The sequence below is a fragment of the Onthophagus taurus genome, unplaced genomic scaffold, assembly GCF_036711975.1.
Source record: "Onthophagus taurus isolate NC unplaced genomic scaffold, IU_Otau_3.0 ScKx7SY_15, whole genome shotgun sequence".
Lineage (NCBI taxonomy): Eukaryota > Metazoa > Arthropoda > Insecta > Coleoptera > Scarabaeidae > Onthophagus > Onthophagus taurus.
In genome coordinates this window covers 4,693,421-4,712,757 of record NW_027248940.1, presented here as the reverse complement: position 1 = coordinate 4,712,757, position 19,337 = coordinate 4,693,421, and the positions used below count along the sequence as shown (strand labels likewise).

The following is a 19,337-nucleotide window of genomic DNA, read 5'->3' as shown; positions in this document are numbered from 1 at the left end:
GACTACCTATAACTACAACCATACAGATAATAAAAAAGAAGAAACAAAAACCTTACTTAAGATAAAACATAAAATTCGTTCTAATTCTTTAATACTTACAAAAGCAGACAAAAATGCAGGTATAGCTTTTCTGGAAAGACCTCTTTATATTTCAAAAAATCATACAAAATAACTTTATAGAACTAAATAAAAATCTCACTACCACTTTTCACACCAAAGTAAAAAAGATTATAAAATCCTCACAAAAATTCCTTAAAGAGCACATTGTCACATTTTATAATTTCTCTCCAATGAACCCTAAAAGTCCCTTATTATATTCACTCATTAAGTTACATAAACAAAATCTACCAATAAGACCTACAATCTCCTCAATAGACTCTAGTACATACAAAATTTCAAAATTCATTTTACAAATATTTAAGAACCATATTAATTTCAAACAAGAATACACATATTGTTTAATAATTGAAACATCTTTTGTAGCGTCTCTGATGATGATAATATATCGAAACATGTTAAACCAAGAATTTGAAAAATAAAAAACCAGTAAAAGTACAGATTACCATTTTCATTTTCTTATAATTTACTCTTTTAAGTGAAAATTTAAAACGGCTAAAAATAGGTAAAAATTAAAAAGGTTAATTTTTTGATGTAACAGAAATAATTTTTAACTAAAAAAGCACCTATGTTACGCTAATAACTTATTCTTTTATCTGAAAATTAAAACTTTGTAGTAATAATGTTTTCATTTTGAAATAAAAAGAAACAAATTATAACAAAAAAGGAAAACTTTATTGATTTAATAACTTAAGAGTTTTCTTATAATAAATCGCATTTTTATCGCAATAGTATTTATATATTAGTTTAATATTTAAACACATTGAATTTAAAAAGGTAGTTTATTAATTCAATAGTTATTATTTTTAATATAGCCCATTTTGCCCACATACACGTCCACGTATAGTTTCAATGTATGTAATCCATACACACTTGTCCACTCTCATCATCCCAATATATTTGGATAAATAAATCATTCCTAGTTTTAGTAAAATATTTTAATTTAATATATTATTTATAATTAAATATACAGGGTGGTTCAGTTTTTAATCGGGAAACTTTACTAGGACGTAGTACTTGCCAAAATAACACAAGTTTTTTATATAAACGTAGGGTCGCAACTCGTTTGTTTTCGAGTTATGAGCTGTCAAAGTTGAGCCAAAAATTTACATTTTGTTTTGTATTTCGGCTGTAAGTAAACCGTAGAATTTGAAACTTTGTACGTATATACTACTGGTTAAGATCTTATTTTCAAGCATACCTTAAACTTTCCTACCACCCTCTAAGGGGATGAAATTCACCACCCCCTTGATTTTTTTATAAGAACTTTTTAACGCTATGGAATATTAACATACAAAAATATGGGTTGTAAGCTCATTCTTTAGTGGGATTTTTTGTCTCTTTAGTATTTTCCTTAAAGTTAATAGTTTCCGTGTAAAAAATTAATATGTCGTGCCAAGTACCGCTATGTGCTGCCATGTTTAGCTAAAATTATTCTAAAAGTTGGCTCTGAAAACTTGTAAGTTTCATTTACCGTGAATCCTCACAATTATTGATGATTATTAATAATTTTTGACTGTTATTAAGCAAGAGTATCAATTTTTTAATGTTGTTGAAAACAACGTAATTTGTTCAGATAGACATTCATCTCATTTATGATTTTTCTTATGAAAATCACAATTAATTCGTGTTATTTATTTAGTAGTAGATCATAGTAAGTGTACGACTTCCATAGCCAGCTATAAAGAAAAATTTTTTTTAATAATAGTAGCGCTTTACAGTACAATGGAGCCTATTTTATTTTTTTACGCTAAAACTATTATCTTTAAGGAAAAAACTAAAGAGACAAAAAAGTACCAATAATGAATAAGCTTTACAACCCATTGCCATCCCTTGCTAATACTCCATTGGCATTGTCAAAAGAAGTTAAATATCTGGGCATCACGCTTGACAATAAAATGACATGGAGAGCCCACCTAGATAATAAAGTTAAAAAAGCGTACGTTGCATTCGGTCAATGCCGGAGGGCTATAGGTAAGACATGGGGTTTGTCACCCAAAAATGCCCTCTGGATTTACACGGCTGTAATCCGACCTATGCTTACATATGGTGCAGTAGTATGGTGGTCAAAGACCCTACAGTCTACATCTACTGCTGCACTTATTAAAGTACAGAGACTTGCGTGTTTGTATGTTACAGGTGCGCTGCGGACTACCCCCACTGCAGCCATGGAAAACATGTTAAACCTAACGCCACTTCATTTGTTCATCCAAGAGGTGGCATTGGTGACCATGATTCGACTGCGAGCAGCAGGAATTCTAATGGGTGAGAGAAACAGTGAAAATGCCAATCTCTGGAACGAAATGGTGGAATACTCACCAATTCTGGATTGTGTAACGGATATTACACCCCTACAACACATTTTTACGAAGAAATATCTCACCCACCCAAGTTCCACAGAAGTAGAGGTAAAAAACAGCCTTAAAATCTACACTGATGGTTCAAAGAGACGAGAAGGGGCTGGAGCCGGAGTCTTCTCGTACGATCTCCGACTCCACGTATCTGAACCTCTAGGTAAAAGTACCACCGTCATACAGGCGGAATTAATCGCCATACAACTTGCCGCTGACGTTATTGTCAGATCCAACTTGGTAGGTAAGACTTTTACAATTTATACTGACAGTAGACAAGCTATTTTGGCCCTGAGTAGAATAACAATTACTTCAGGACTTGTTATGGGTTATCATCTGACATTGGAAAAGGCCGCAGTGCATAACTGTGTTATACTTCAATGGATAAAAGGACACTCGACTTGTTCAGGTAACAAGCACGCTGATAGGCTTGTCAAAAGGGCTGCCAAGCGAGCGCCATGTTCGCCTGAACCGATAATCGCTCCGTCCTTATCAACTCAGATTGAGATAATTAAAGATTTTACCCACAAAAAGTTTATGAAGTGGTGGGATAGGATTAAGGTCTGCCATCTCTCTAAGGAAGTATTACATTATCCTTCAGCAGAGGCAGCCTTGTCTGTCGTAAGGCTTGGCAGAAACGCTCTACGAACTGTAACGGGACTCGTCACGGGTCACTGTAAGGTAAACAAGCATCTTTATAACCTTAAGCTTGCTGTTAGTCCTCTCTGTCGCCTCTGTAAAGAGAGCGAGGAGACGGTCCGACACATCTTGTGTGAATGCCCCACAGTAAATTTTTGGTTCAACTTTAACAGCTCATAGCTCGAAAACAAAAGAGTTGCGACCCTATGTATATATAAAAAACTTGTGTTATTTTGGCAAGTGCTACGTCCTAGTAAAGTTTCCCGATTAAAAACTGAACCACCCTGTATATACAAAAACTACTTAAACTTAATACATACTTAAATGACAAATGTTTACTATAATAAAGTAAATACACTCACGTAAATTTAACTAATCATCTTTATTGAAACTTCAAACAAAATAACAATGTAATTCAGTTCAGGTTTATACTTCTCAAAACACACCCGTTTGTCCGTCTTTTCTCGCGATACCCGTCTTTTTACCTCTGCCACGCACCAACTCTCATGTTCGACTCTCTCTCAATCTTGTTCAAACCTGTATATTTTTATCTAACGTCTCGGAACCTTTTCGAGCGCGGGAATCACTCCATTGCCACCCTACGCTCCGCACTACCAACCCAAAATCTCCCGCACACCAAATATCCCTAACACTCGGCCCTCCTGAAATCTTCGGACTCCTGACCGAAGTAATCTACGTCATAGTCATTAAATCGTTGTGGACGTCTTCGTGTTCGTTGACTCGCCTTTCCCGGTGTCCTTTCTTTCGCTTCTTTTCCTTCCTCTAATTCCACTGTTTCCACGTCTTCTCCCGAATTCTCTTCTGCGAATTCCATCTCATCTTCGTCTTCATCCGAACTATCCTCACTTTCTTCGTGATTTATATATAGTTTCAGCTGTGATACATGTGCGGTGGTAGCGTAACGATGGGATTTATTGTTTTCTATCGTTACAACCCGGTATGTATCGGAGGGTAGTACCTCGGTTATAACAAGAGGTCCTCTATATTTTGGTTGTAACTTCGTTGGCTCGCCTGTTCCCACCGAATTTCTTCGCATATATATTACGTCGCCAACATCATACTTAACACCCAAAAATCTCTTTCCATCTACCCGTCTTTTCATTTTGACTTGCTCTTCGGTAATTGTTTTACGAATCTCGTCCTGCATTTCTTTCGCTGGTTTCCAAATTTCTCGCCCCGCTTCAGCTGTTAACATTCCATCGGCAAAGTTCGGTAGATTCCCATATAACGCTTCATATGGTGTACGGTTAGTTGTTTTGTTTACAGCACTGTTGAGATTTTTCTCTGTCATCGAGATTCCTTTGTCCCAAGTCTCGTTATCCCTCATATTCGACATAATTACTGGTACTACAGTTCTGTTTACCCGTTCGACCTGACCGTTTGCCGCGGGATAACTAGTCGAATTATAAGTCACTTGGATCCCGTATCTATTCGCGAACCGTCCAAATTCACCAGAGGTAAATGTCGTTCCTCGATCGCACACTATTCGTCTTGGAATCCCAAAATCTCCGATCAATTTTTCTAATGCCCGAACCGTTGTTTTTGTTTTCGTATCTCGCACTGGGTAGAGTTTAACGAATTTAGTCAACGCGTCGATTGCTACCAATAAATGAACGTTACCACTCACGCTTCGCACAAAAGGTCCCAGATGATCTACATGAACGCGTTCGAAAGGCCTCTGTGGGCTCGGTATGGGATGTAATTCCCCGGCTTTATGTCCGCTTGGTACCTTACTTAGAATACACTCGGCACACGCGCGAATATGTTTTCTCACGTAACGTCTTAATCCCGGAAACCAATAGTTTTTTAAAATTGCACTTACGGTTCTCTCTAAACCGAAATGACCTCGCAAGTCGTGATATTTTACCGCTATACTTTTACGAACGGATTTCGGAAGTACGTACAAGTCTATGTTTTCGTTATTCACTTTCACAGTCTTCACTAACCTGCCTTTGATTTCCTTAAAACCCTGCACTAATAGTTTCTCTTCTTTCATCCGGTCCTCTTCGTTTTTACGCAAAATCTTGAATCTTCTTTGTAGATCTTTATCTGCGTATTGTACTGCAGTGATGTGATCTTCTTCAGACATGATACTCAGCACCTCTCCTCTGTCTAAAATTTCATCTGTTTTGTCGTTTTCCTTATCAACTGGAGCTCGAGACAAAGCATCCACATGTTCCATCTTAGAACCCGGTCTATACCTGATCACCAAATCATATTCTTGAAGGATACTGAACCAACGCGCAATCTGCGGATTTTGTGTCTTCTTTACGTTCAGGTATACCACTGCTGACAATCTGTATAGACAGTTACAGGAACGCCAATTAAAAGATATCTTAGCTTCTCTAGACAGTACACAATCGCCAATAGTTCAAGTTTTGACGAATGATAGTTCTTTTCGGCGTCATTCGTCTTCTTCGATAGATAATAAACGGGATGTCGATCCCCATCGCTCTGTGTCTGTAGCAGAATACCGGCTAAACCCAAGGAACTAGCATCTGTGTGCAGCTCCGTTTTTTCTGCTCTTGGGTTGAAAAGGTGTAATATAGGTTCTTTGATGAGGGCTTCCTTCAAATCGTTGAAAGCGTCCTCCTGATCAACCCTCCATTTATATTTTGTTTCTTTCTTCGTTAGGTCACTCAAAGCTCGTGCCCTTCTGGCGTAATCTTTCACAAACTTTCGAAAAAAGGAGGTCATACCCAAGAATCGTCGCACCTCATGAACTGTTTCTGGTCTGGGATAGTCTGCTACTGCCTTGACCTTGCTCCCAGGTTTAATTCGTCCTTCAGATAAAATGTGTCCCAAAAATTCCACCTCTGCCTTACCGAAATAACACTTTTTAATGTTCAACGTTAATTTCGCCGACTTTAACGCTTCAAACACTCTTCGCAACTTCTGCATCATTTCTGGCCAAGTCACCGCCGCTATCAGAATATCGTCTAAATACCAATGTGCAGTATCCGGTCCCAATGGACCCAAAACTGAGGCCATCAACCTTGAAAACTCATACGGAGCATTACAAAGTCCAAAAATCATTCTTTCAAATTGACCAGTCTCATCCGGTGTTACAAATGCAGTTTTTTGCTTTGCTGATTCGGTGAGTGGAATCTGTAGGTACGCGCTACCCAAATCTAGTTGACTGAAAAGTCGACATCCGCTCAACCCAACGAATTGTTCGTCTAAAGATGGTAAACTTGCCTTTTCTGTTTGCTGATTTAAAGCTCTGTAATCAACCGCAAGTCGAGGCTCACCACTCCGTTTCGTAACCAGAAGACAAGGAGAAGCATAAGGTGAAGTCGTCTGTGTTACTAATCCAGCTTCTCGCCATTCCTTCAAAATGCCCTTCATCTTCTCCCGTTCCGTAAATGATGCTCTGTACGGCTTCTTTCGCACCGGATTTCCACTGTCCTTGATGTCCATTTCCGTTTTGTTCGTACACCCTAGTTCATCGACTGACAATGCGAAACACCCCCGAAACTCGTTACAGAGTTCCACTAACTCATTCCGCACTGACTCGTCTCCATCACAATTAATCATAGCATCTGTGACTCTTGTCGGTTCATTTCTCTTGATCATTCGGACCCCAGCTACTTTCGAACCACGAATTTCGGCAATAGTCATACCTTTCTCCAGCACAAAATCTTCTTGTCTTTCATTTACTATTGGAACCATAAGAGATTCACCACACTGTGTCTCCGCCATAATCAAGTTCATTACTCCGGCTTTAACAATCGCATCCTTTTCGGCCATAACGGTTGTTTTCTTTGATTCCGGAATTTGGAAATCCTTGAACGGCAAGGTATCCTTCCAACCGAAAACTAGTTCTTCCCCAACGCGCGCGTAAGCAATTTCAGGTCTTTCCGTAAACGAACGTCCGATTATCATCGCTACATTTTGTGCATCGTCCGGCACCACAAACACTTCCACGCCATTCACGAAAACCTCGTCTACCATAAGTCTTAAGCAAACCTTTTCGTTACAAAGTACCTTATTTTGTCCACCACCAAAACCGGTCAGCTGCATCATGGCTTTCTCGCGAATCACTGAATTGTCTAGAACCCCTTCTTTGATCGTACAAACCGCACTCCCCGGATCAATTAAAGCAATTTTTTCGATTTCGTTAAACCAAACGCGTTTTAAGTACTTTTGTAGAGATTTTTCTACCGTATTGTTCACTAACATAACTTGTGCTCTCGGCTCTCCCTTAGAACCTCTTTGTTCCGGACAATCTTTCTTAAGATGCCCAGTTTTTCTACACGCGAAGCACACCGCACCCGATTTCTCGCATTTTACCGCCAAATGTCCCCTTTCCCCGCATTTGAAACATCGAACCACCGGTAAAATTTGCTTGTTCATAATGCGATCTGTTTTTAACATTAGTTCACCCGACGCACGACTGTCTTTCGACGGAACACCACTTTTCGTTTTTTGTTCACGTCTGTCCGCCTTAACACGTTCTGCAGTTAAAATGTCTCGGTACAAGTTTTCGATATCGTCATAACGTTTCGTACACAAATTACCCGCAATTTCACCTGATAAAAGTCCTTTCAGGATTTCTTCAGCGGTTTCACTCGTTGTTAATCCTAAATTCTTGCACAATCGGGCCTTGTCGTGAAAATAAGCACCTGCGCTCTCGCTTGATTTCTGCTGGCGTTTCTTCATTCTGTCCCATTTCTCGCTCAACGTTAAATCTTCGACAAAAGTTTTCCGGAAACACCCTTCAAAATCGTTCCATGAATTAATCTGATCTTGTTTTGTTTTGTACCAATTTAACGCAGGGCCAATAAGATGAGTACGCGCCGTTTCTAACTTCACGGCCTCCGGCCATTTGTAAAGGTTGGCACTCACAATTACGCCCTCTAGCCACTCAGCCGCCTTCGGTAAATCTTTATCTCCGTCAAAACAATTGATCGATTTCGACAAATCCGGCATTACATTGAATTGATTAGAATTTACCTCTCTTTGCGTTTGTTTCATTTCTCTAAACAAATCCGTCATCGCTGACATCATCGTCGCCATCATGGAGGTCTCCGTCATCGCTCCACTCTGTCTCTCCGCAAGGTTAAACGCAAATCCACCCGGACTCGTCCTTGAGCCACCGCTCTCGGATGTTCTCATGTCGTCCGTGGAATCGCTGTTTTCCATTTTGTTCTCACAATTCAACTCACACAAGAATCCAAGACACACTCGAATCACCCGTCGAAAATGTCCGATCCAACACGTGGTTAAATTTAGTTTTATCCCACTTCTGAAGTAAAGTAAATACACTCACGTAAATTTAACTAATCATCTTTATTGAAACTTCAAACAAAATAACAATGTAATTCAGTTCAGGTTTATACTTCTCAAAACACACCCGTTTGTCCGTCTTTTCTCGCGATACCCGTCTTTTTACCTCTGCCACGCACCAACTCTCATGTTCGACTCTCTCTCAATCTTGTTCAAACCTGTATATTTTTATCTAACGTCTCGGAACCTTTTCGAGCGCGGGAATCACTCCATTGCCACCCTACGCTCCGCACTACCAACCCAAAATCTCCCGCACACCAAATATCCCTAACAATAAACACTCTAAAATTTCATGAACCTCGTTTGAGCAATATTCTCTTAAAATAAATTTAAAATGTGTACGTTTCAAATAGAACGCGCACCACATAGCTTTATTTTCCACTAAATCGATGAACCTATATTTATTAATAGTTTTATGTTCTAATCTTTAAGTGTCTTTAAATCCGTCTTTATTTCGGTAAAAGATACAATATGCCACTCGTAATCTGCGAAACACTCCCCACATACACGTCCATGTTCAGTTTCATAGTATGTAATCCATACAAACACTTCTCCACTTTCATCATTCCCATACAGTTGGAAGAATAAATCATCCTTAAAGTTTTATTAAAATTTCATATAATTTTATACATTTTATTTAATTTCTAATTTACCTGTAAAATTGCGGTTCCTTGAATAGGGCATATTGAATGTTATGATTCATTTTATATTTGAATATTTCAAACACAAAGCACGCTGTACTCACATTTTCATAGCAGTGTACATGTGCACCCAATTCATTCCAATTTATCTGGAACCACGTTTTCCACAAATCTAAAACTAAAGTCCATGGTAATTGTCGATGAAGTTTTAGCACATCTACACGTTTTTTTATGCTTAAATTAATATTATGAAGGGCTAAATCCTTTAATGAAAATGCATTGAATTGAGCCATTCTATTCGAAGTTTACTTTCACTTTGTTTTTACATAACTAAACTTCGAAATACGCAACAATTTTTATATATAGTTATAATTGATAGGGGCTAGCGGGGCCTTAAATAATTTGTAACACTAAATAGTAATCAACTCAAGTTTAATATTCCAATGAAGGCGTTTGTAACAGTGTGCATTAACGTTACCGTACGGCGCTCTCTTAACAACTACTTCGACGACACCGACGACTACGACTCAAGTCTAACGTGTTTTTCTTAAGACTGTAGACCGTGTAGACTCACGGTCACAGAGTTTTAGAGGGGCCCAGGGGACGGACGTTCGGAAGCAAGCATTTATTTTTCGATATGCCTCGCCTCTTACAGATAACAAACAATCTGTTTATTTATCTTTTGCCCAAGCAGTTCGTTTGAATTGAATGTGTTTATACCTATAATATAAACGAGTAATATAAATTATATTACCCGTTTTTTTATGGAGAATATAGAAAAAGACGGTAATAGCAAGTGACGTCTTCATCAGTACATATTAGAGCACTGCACGAGTACGTAAAAAGTAATCTGAGAAATAATCGCCGAGTATACAACTGAACGATGCGAGTACATACTCGGCACCGTTGGCCAATGCATCGCCGATGCATTCACTTTGTGATTACGAGTAATATTCATCAGAATTGCATCGTAGCATCGTGCAGAGTACGCATCGTGAATACTCGTCGGGTTTTCTCGTTTCGTGTTTCGACAAGTCGAGACAGGACAGTTGCACGGAATTATTCTGGAACTAATCCTTTGATCGTTCATGTGTATTTGACATTTGGAGCTCGTGTAACAATGTCGATATTAGAAAAAATTAAAAGTGGTGAATATATAACGAAAGAAGCACCTGGAAAAAGTAATGTGTGGGCCTGTTTTAAAAAAATTGTGAAAGAAATTGACGGTGTTGAACATATACAACCATTTGTAATATGTGTTAAGTGTGAACATATTTTTAAATACAGTAAAGGTTCGAGTCCATCCAATTTAAGGAAACACCGTTGTTTCAAAGACACAGATGAGCCGGAAAATTCTTCTACAAATGCTGATGTACGCAACAGAAAAAGAGAACGTATCAATGTGAGTGACGAAATAAAAAAAGATATTACAGACAAGTGTGTACAGTATGTGACTCAGGATCTCCGTTCGTTTGTAGCAGTAAGTGGTAGTGGGTTTAAAGCCCTAGCACGCTGCTTGGTAGAAACAGGAGTGAAACTGGGTTCAAGGAACTTCGATATAAATGACATTTTGCCGCATCCGACTACTGTTAGCCGTACGCTTCACAAAATGCACAATAGAGAAATAGAATGCTTTGTTTCCGAACTACAACCACTGCTTGAGAAAGGTAAAGTGTTGTTCTCTATAAGTGTATTTCCAAAATAATAATACAACATGTAACGACGTTATACAGGGTGGTATGCAGCAACAACTGATATGTGGACGGAAAACAAAAAACAAAGGAACTTTATAGCCTTAACAGTCTATTATCTTGATTCGACTTGGCGACTGCATAGGTAAGCTAAGCAACTAATGCACCGCATATATACAGGGTATCCCGTTAAGCGTACGGAGCGGCTGTATCTCTAGAACGGTAAGGCCTAGAGGTTTGGGAAAAAAATCCTTATAAGCAAAGTGACCAAGAGAAATGGCTGGAAATTATTTTAAAGTTCGTAATTCTACCGCTAGGGGGCGTAACTGCCATTGAGAAACATAAAGTTTCCGCTATCTCAGAAACTTAAACGATGAGCTATAACTTTGACAACATCATTTAATAGCTTGGATAATACCGCATCGCTTTTGTTTTGCGATATTTCTCATATCTGTCATAATAAGGGAGAGGGAGGCCAATGCGTTTTCATATGTTTACATTTTAATATCTCCTAGACCTTTCAACCGATTTGAATGTTTTCGGAGTTGTTTGAAAGAGCATTTTATGCTCTTTTTAAACATATTTTCAGTAAGACCGTCTGCTTTAAAACAAATGAGCTAGAGGACGTTATCTGCAGCGATTACATATTTTTGTGATGTTTGAAGAAAAGTTAAATGGAACGATACTATTTACTTCACAGACCATTAGTCACCTTAAAATTTGCTAAATTTTAGTGAAAACCGCATCTCGATATCGCCACCCGTTCTCGAGTTATAGAAGAAAATGTTAAAAACTCGAGTGCCATCAATTGGATCCAGTTACCTCATCAAGAAAAACAAATCACATAACCACGGTAACTGTAAACATGTCATTTACTAACGCAGAAGCGTATGATAGAGCGTATGATGATTTATTTTCAATGTTTCGAATACGATGCAACTGCATGGCAAAAATGTGCAATGTAATTACGACAAAGAAAGACATTTTTCTCTAGAAGTGTTTTTAAGATTGACTTAGCGATTACGGAAAACTGGCAACGTGTAGCCCATTCAGACATCTCTATGAATTCGTAAATCACATTGGTGCGCAATGTGATCCCACATAATCTGGGAACTCCGAAAACAATTGTCCACAAGAGTTCTCAAGAGAATAATATCTCCACCATGTTGTTTTACATCAGGCCTTAACAGATACCGATTATGATAACAGACTGAACTATTACCATTGACTTTTAAATATTATTTGGACAAATCCAAATCTTTTATCACAAATGCTATGGATGCATGAAGCATCTGTCCACAAGCTGATGTAAACTTGCATAATATGCATTCTTGGTTCGAGCAAAACCCACATTGCTTTCACCCCTCTATCTATTGGGTAGACTAAACGACCTGACTTTTCAAGAAAAACGAGGTTTATGGAAGGCATGTCGCACATTAGTGAGTTATTTTTGCCAAAATTTTAAGTTATTCTAAGTGTTTTGATTTATTTTGTTTTATTATCATTGTTGATGTTTCATTGATCCGTTGGCTTTTCAACACGCCTCAAAAGTAGTTTTGAAGCAGTTCTAAGCTTGGATAAAGTGTGAAGGAAGGTTCTAGATAATAAAATTTTTGTTCTCTCTTATTTGTTTCCTAAGGTAACTTGATCCGATTAAGATATACGAATTTTTAACATTTTCTTTTATAATTCGAGAATGGATGGAGATATCGAGATGCGGTTTTCACTAATATTTAGCAAATTTGATGGTGATTAACGGTCTGTGAAGTAAATAGTACCGTTCCATTTAACTTTTTTTCAAAAATCACTAAAATATGTAACCGCTGCAGATAACGCCTTCTAGCTTATTTGTTTTAAACCAAGCGGGCTTACTAAAAATATCTTGTAAAAGAGCATGAAATGCTCTTTCAAACAAGACCAAAAATATTCAAATCGGTTGAATGGTCCAGGAGATATTAAAATGTAAACATTTGAAAACGCGTTGGCCTCCCCCTCCATTATTATGAGAGATATGAGAAATATCGCAAAACAAAAGCGATGCGGTATTATCCAAGCTACTAAATGATGTTGCCAACGTTATAGCTCATCGTCTAACTTTCTGAGATAGCGGGAATTTTATGTTTCTCTATGGCAGTTACGCCCCCTAGCGGTCGAATTACGAACTTCAAAATAATTTCCAGCTATTTCTCTTGCCCACTTTGCTTATAAGGATTTTTTTCCCAAACCTCTAGGCCTTACCGTTATTGAGATACAGCCGCTCCGTACGCTTAACGGGACACCCTGTATATATATATGTATGTGTGTGTTGTTGTGGTCGATCCGAGATTTCATCCGTTCTTCCTGTTGGTTCCCTTTGGAAAGGGGCAGACGTTTTTCCAAGATCTCACCTGACAGTGCGTTGTCGTAATCTCCTGTCGGCAAACTGCCCGACCCTGAAGATGTCAGGTGAGATCTTGGCGAAACGTCTGCCCTTTCCAAAGGAAACCGACAGGAAGAACGGATGAAATCTCGGATCGACCACAACAACACATATTTACATATAACGTTCAGAAATGGAATTTATGTACTGTATTTGTAGAGATATAATACCTACTATTTCTAACTTTTCGCAATGACCAGCATGAGCTTTAGACCTGAATAATTACATTATCCTATTTATTTTTTGTATTATAGTCGAGTACTGTGTACCATCGAATTTTTGAACTTCGACGAGGAGCAAAACGCAGTCAAAAAAACAGGTACCAACATACTTCGCGCATTAGAAGCGAAAGTGGCAACCTTAAATATATGAAGTAATGATCTTGAAAAACTTACTTTCACTACTGATCAAGGCTCTAATATAAAAAAAGCATTGGAGCAATATTCGCGCATTAACTGTATTGCCCATGTTCTGAACCTGATTTTAACACATACATTCAAGAACACAGTACTGGAAGAAGTAGCCCCTCGTATTTTACAGTTAATCAAACGTTGTAAATCTTTAGCAGAATACCTTAAACGGAGTGGTATCTGTCAGAGCTTGGACACGGCAGTTAGGCAAGAGTGCAGTTCACGATGGAACACAAAATTTGACATGTTACTTTCGATTCGAAAAAATTTTAACACTATTGAAAAAATATTAGAAGAAGCAAAAGAAGAATATCGTCTTCATGGAATTGAAAAATATCTCTTAGACAGATTAATTCTATTTTTACACCCCTTTAAAATGGCTACATTACTATTTGAAGCGGACAAAAAGCCTACCATTCATTTAGTACTACTACACATGCATATTTTGAAAGAAAAGCTAATACAACTACAGAATGATGAAACAGTTACCGATGTTCAAGCGGTTATTCGTCATTATTTAGATAATGTTTTTGACATAAAATTTCAACCACATCGTATTCATAAAATAGCTGCGTTTTTATGGCCGGAATACAAACAACTACGGTTTCTGGATAACAATACACGTGAAGAACTCTTGTAAAGCATGAACTAAACTGTATACTCGAAAATCCTGAAAGTTCTTCTGCCACAATTTCATCTTCTTGTGACTACCAAGACATAGAACTTTATGCCAATGCGTCGGATAGCAGTGATGCAGAAAATGACGTAGAGTTCTGTGATAAATATAAGGATATTTATGTTGACAACGATAATAATTGGTAGTCACAAGTTAATGTTGAAATGGAGCTGTACAAAGGAAGTCGGGCCACTGACCGAAATGTATTACGATGGTGGCGAAGTCATGAAAAGGATTTCCCTTTACTCCACCAACTTGTACGAAAAATCTTAAGCATTCCTGATTCTAGCGCCTCAAGTGAACGGGCGTTCAGTTCCGCAAACAGAGTGCTAGAAGATAGGAGAAGTAATCTGAAGGGAGATAATGTCGATGCCATACTGTTTCTACATTCCGCAGGAAAGGATTAACGTACAAACCAAAACGCAGTGGAAGATAAGTTATTTATTTCTTTACTTATTCATACTTATTTACTTTCTATAGACGTTATTATTGTATAGAATAAACTACATACTAGAAAAAAAAATTTTTTGTTACATTCTGTTTTTATGTAATGTGTACTTTCTGTTTTGAATTTGTCTAATGTCCCATTTCTCACCCTCCTATAAATGTCTCATACAATATACATTCCTTCAGCATAAACAAAATATCGCCGATGTATACTCGCCGATACCGATTCTAAATGATGCCGATTACTCTTATACTCGCCGATGCCGATGCGAAACGATGCGAGTACAGAAATGCGTGATGCGTACAAGTACACACGAGATAATCGTATCACTCGTCTAACGAGTATTCGTACTTGTATCCATACGATGCTGTACGTACTCGTGCAGTGCTCTAGTACATATCTAACAGAACAAGGATTTTAGTAATTTTGTGGATTGTGCAGATTGTTGTGTACCGCCGCCACCGATGTTGTGTATTCTTACTCAGATGTAACGTCGATATTTACGAATATATTTATTTCTTCGTTGTGAAGGGCAATTTATTAAATTAAACAACTTTTCTTCTGTTCTTAATTTTATTTAAGAGACGACTATGACGACCGGTAACAATTTGTTCTAAAACTAACTGATCGACTCGATCTAATAGAGACGACTAACTTAATGTGACTGACTTGACTTTTCGACTCCTCTTAGGCCCGCTTTTATCACCTCTAGTTAAACTGGTCGTTAGTCTAACTATAAGATAACGTTTATCTATTAGTTAACTGCGAAACGACTTTTACCATTTCGATCTAACTAATGGATAGGCTATCTAGTAGTTAACGTAAAAATCTAGGGGAATATTATAATGATTGTTGATGACTACGTGTAAAAGAGGTATTACAGGTTTCTATCTCCTTTGTCCGTCGGTAATGGTCGGTGATTCGTGGGTAATTCTTATAAACCTGTCAGTTCTGTTAGTGGCAATTAACGATCACGAAAAAATAAAAACCGCAAATCAGGCCGAAAAGCGTATTCGGGGGGCAAATTTTAAACCTGAAGAAATAACACTTTTACTTGACTTGGTGGCGGATTATAAAAATGTCCACGAAAAATACAAATAGCCACGTTAGTACGTGGAAAATAACGTTTGGGTTTTGCAAACAACAAGGAAAAATAAAAGTACAATCAAAATACCAACTAACCTACTATGTATTTATAAAAAATTGATCTGCTTTATATGGTGTAGTGTCCAATAAAGCTGTGCACGATACCTATAATAAGTTATTAAAGAAAAGGTTAGAGTTAACAACATTAATGTTAGAAAATGAGAAGGAAAGAGATGGAAGTGATGAAATTGAAAAAAGAAGTGGAGATAAAAAAATTAAGAAAAGAAAAAGACAGTTTATCTATTTTTTAAATACTTATTGACGATATTTAAATAATAATAATATACATATTTATTGTAAATAACGTTTTCTTTTATTATTTTTTATAATTATAAAGTTTATTTTTATAAGTTCTGAAAATAATTGATAACTACTAATCTTCTATTATTGACCTGAAGCTAATGATTCGCTGATTCCACAAGTCAGCTACATCCAATAACATGTTGCCTGTAGCAAAAAAATCTTAAAGTAAGCAACAATCTATTTGAAACAGGGATTACAAAATTTCTAAAAAAAATTAATTATTAATTCTTCTACTGATAAAAACTAGGTACTATACATATATAATACCTCCTCGTTCGTCGTTTGATGTCATTATCAATTTGTGCTAAAATTTGGTGAAAACACTCATTCTTTTGATAATCGAAATCTTTTAATAAATTCATCAGTTTGATGGCGGACGTGGTTTATTCTGCCTTTTATTACGCGTCCACCCCAAATGGCAAATAGATAATTAATTTCCAAGATTTCTTGCTCATCAATTTCAAACCTTTCGAAATCCATAATTTTTTTATTTTGTTGCTGTGTAACACTGTTATAACACGACAATAACACCGTTTTACTCATGTTACGCCATCTGGTTAAAAATACCTTCAACCAAGTTTATCAATGAGTTAAATATTTAACCCGACCCCTAAACCGATAGTTACGGATAAACCGAAAATAACTATTAGTTAGCGCTATCAACAAGGTAAATATGGTGGTAAAAGCCGATTTTTGCGCTAACCATTAGTTAAAGTTAACAACCACTTTAACTAGAAAAGGTGGGAAAAGTGGGCCTAAAGCCGTGTGTCCACTACCAAGTTTTCTTGCGGAAGTTGCTTCCAGAAGTTTTTGTCGTGTAAACACGTATTAGAAGTCGACTTCCAGAAGTCACGGCTTGCAGAAGTTACTTGCAGCAATTATGTGGAAACACGTGTTTGTTGCTTGCTGGAAGTAACTTGAACGACTTGCTGTGAACTACAAGTGTTTTGAAGGCTTGCAGAAGAAGTCGGGTATACGTGAGTAAACGGTTTGTGGTATTCTCTTCTGTTTTCAGTTTTGTTTTTTTTTGAGTTCTTTTTAAAATTTATAAAAATGTTTATAAAAATGGACAAAAATAAATTCGTTTGGAGTAGTGAAAAAACAAATTTGGTAATTGAAAAACAAGAAAGTTAGCCTGAATTATGGGACACGTCCTCAAAAGACTATAAGAATAAAATTAAAAAACAAAATGCTTTAAAGGCAATAGCCAATGATATAGACGCACCCGAAGAAGAGGTCAAAAGGAAATTGCACAACCTCCGAACGCAGTTTGGTCAAGAAGTAAACAAAGAAAAGAAAAAAAAAGTGGCCAAAGTGCTGATGATGTATAGGTTAGCAAGTGGGAGTTTTATAATGACATGAAATACATGATGTCATCTCATGTACCCAAAGAAACTGAGGATAATTTGGTAAGAACAAGATAATACACATATATAATCGTTTTAATTTTTATTTCATTATATATTCCATTATATTACATATTCACTTGTACATACTTATTATATATGCCTATATTGCCACTCCACTTCTCCTTCTGCAATTCAGCAAATTCGTTACGAACATTTTTCGGTTCTTGTGCTTGACTGCGTGAATTATGTGGTTCAAATGGTAACATGTGTCTTTCTGGTATCCCTTCTGTACGGCACTCTCCTTGATTATCGGATACAGGAGAATTAAATGTCATAGACGACGCATGTTGAGAATTGCGACTTAACAGACAGTTATGCAGAGCGCAAATGGCCTTAACAATTTTTCTTGTTTTTTGTGGACTTAAAAGAATGGGCTTACGTAAAATTCGAAAACGAGCTGCAATTTGTCCAAAAAAATTTTCAACCACATTTCTGGTCCTAGAAAGCCGGTAATTGAAAACACGATTTTGCACTGGCTGGCTCTTGAAAGGAAATGGCTTCATAATATACTTCTTAAGAGCAAATGCGTCATCTGCAACAATAACGTATGGAATTGGAATTGTTCTACCAGGAAGTGATCGTGGAGATGGCAAATGCAATGTATTTTGTGGAAGGCATTTCGATAATTCACAGTTGTTATATACTCCCCCGTCCGAAATTCTACCATTACACCCCACATCAAAGTAAATTATCTCATAATTAGGTCCAATCAACGCCAACAGTACAATGCTATGTGTACCTTTATAATTGAAGTAAACACTGCCTTCTTTCTTTGGTGCCTGTATCACCACATGTTTCCCGTCCATAGCAGCTAGGCAATTAGGAAAATTCCATTTGTTGTGAAATCCGTTGGAATGCTGAAGCCAATTTTCTTCTGTTGAAGGAACCTAAAAAAAAGCAGTTTAATTTCACACGCAACTACTTAGTTCAGGTACAACTGGGCTTGAAAGCTCCAGTCAATCATCAATAATGCTGCCTTGCAATACATCTACCCAATTTTTTATATGTTCCGACAACGCACAAGGTATTTTTGGGAAATGTTTTATATAAATTACATATTTTAATATTTACCTTCAAATATTTTGATTTCAGACATTGGTACAGAGCCTCGCAACATTCCAACACAATCCTTGCAATCGTACATAGAGGGATTCGAAACAAATACATAAGCGAATGAAAGGAATCGCCTACAAAATAAATATACTCATAATTTACATTTAATTTGAAATACTTATGAAAATAAAATGAATTAAAAATATTTTTGTTTTTTATGAATAAAATGATTTAAAAAATATTTTTCTTGTTTTTTTTCTTACCTGTTGCCAAAAATCGAATAGTAACTAAAAGCCGGTCTTTGGGAGGTATAGCCAATCTCATTTTAGTATCCTGCTTTTGAATACTTGTTTGAATTAAAGATAAAATGTATTCAAAATCATCATTAGACATTCTCAGGAAATTTCATCTGCATGGAGTCTTCGGTCCGCAATTCTTCAAGTAATGTATTTTGGAAACTTAAATCTACGCGCCGTAGCACCCAATTTCTCACCCAAACACTTCTGTTTGTTTTTTTTTTAATTTGTTTCTTTTTAATTAAATATGCTGCGATGGCAGCTGCCAATCTTATTTTGCCACAAGACATTTTTATACTGTCATTCGTAAAAAAAGCAAACTACTGCAAGCTGTACTCACATTGTGTGGAAACACGTCTGCAATTTCTTGCAGCACGTTCGTCGTGATAACTTCTACAAACTACTTCTGGAAGCAGACTTCCGCAAGT

General features: G+C 37.0%; 1 protein-coding gene across 1 annotated transcript; it reads right to left on the bottom strand.

Annotated features, from left to right (window-relative positions):
- Positions 1–5,402: 5,402 nt before the first annotated feature.
- Positions 5,403–8,273, bottom strand: LOC139432435 (uncharacterized). Its single transcript, XM_071200962.1, has one exon. It carries the CDS (start codon positions 8,271–8,273, stop codon positions 5,403–5,405), a length of 2,871 nt encoding a protein of 956 aa, XP_071057063.1.
- Between the last annotated feature and the right edge of the window lie 11,064 nt (positions 8,274–19,337).

What these genes read in the sequence shown, in the direction of transcription:
- LOC139432435 (XM_071200962.1), bottom strand. Translation starts at nt 8,273, where the DNA reads ATGGAAAACAGCGATTCCACGGACGACATGAGAACATCCGAGAGCGGT.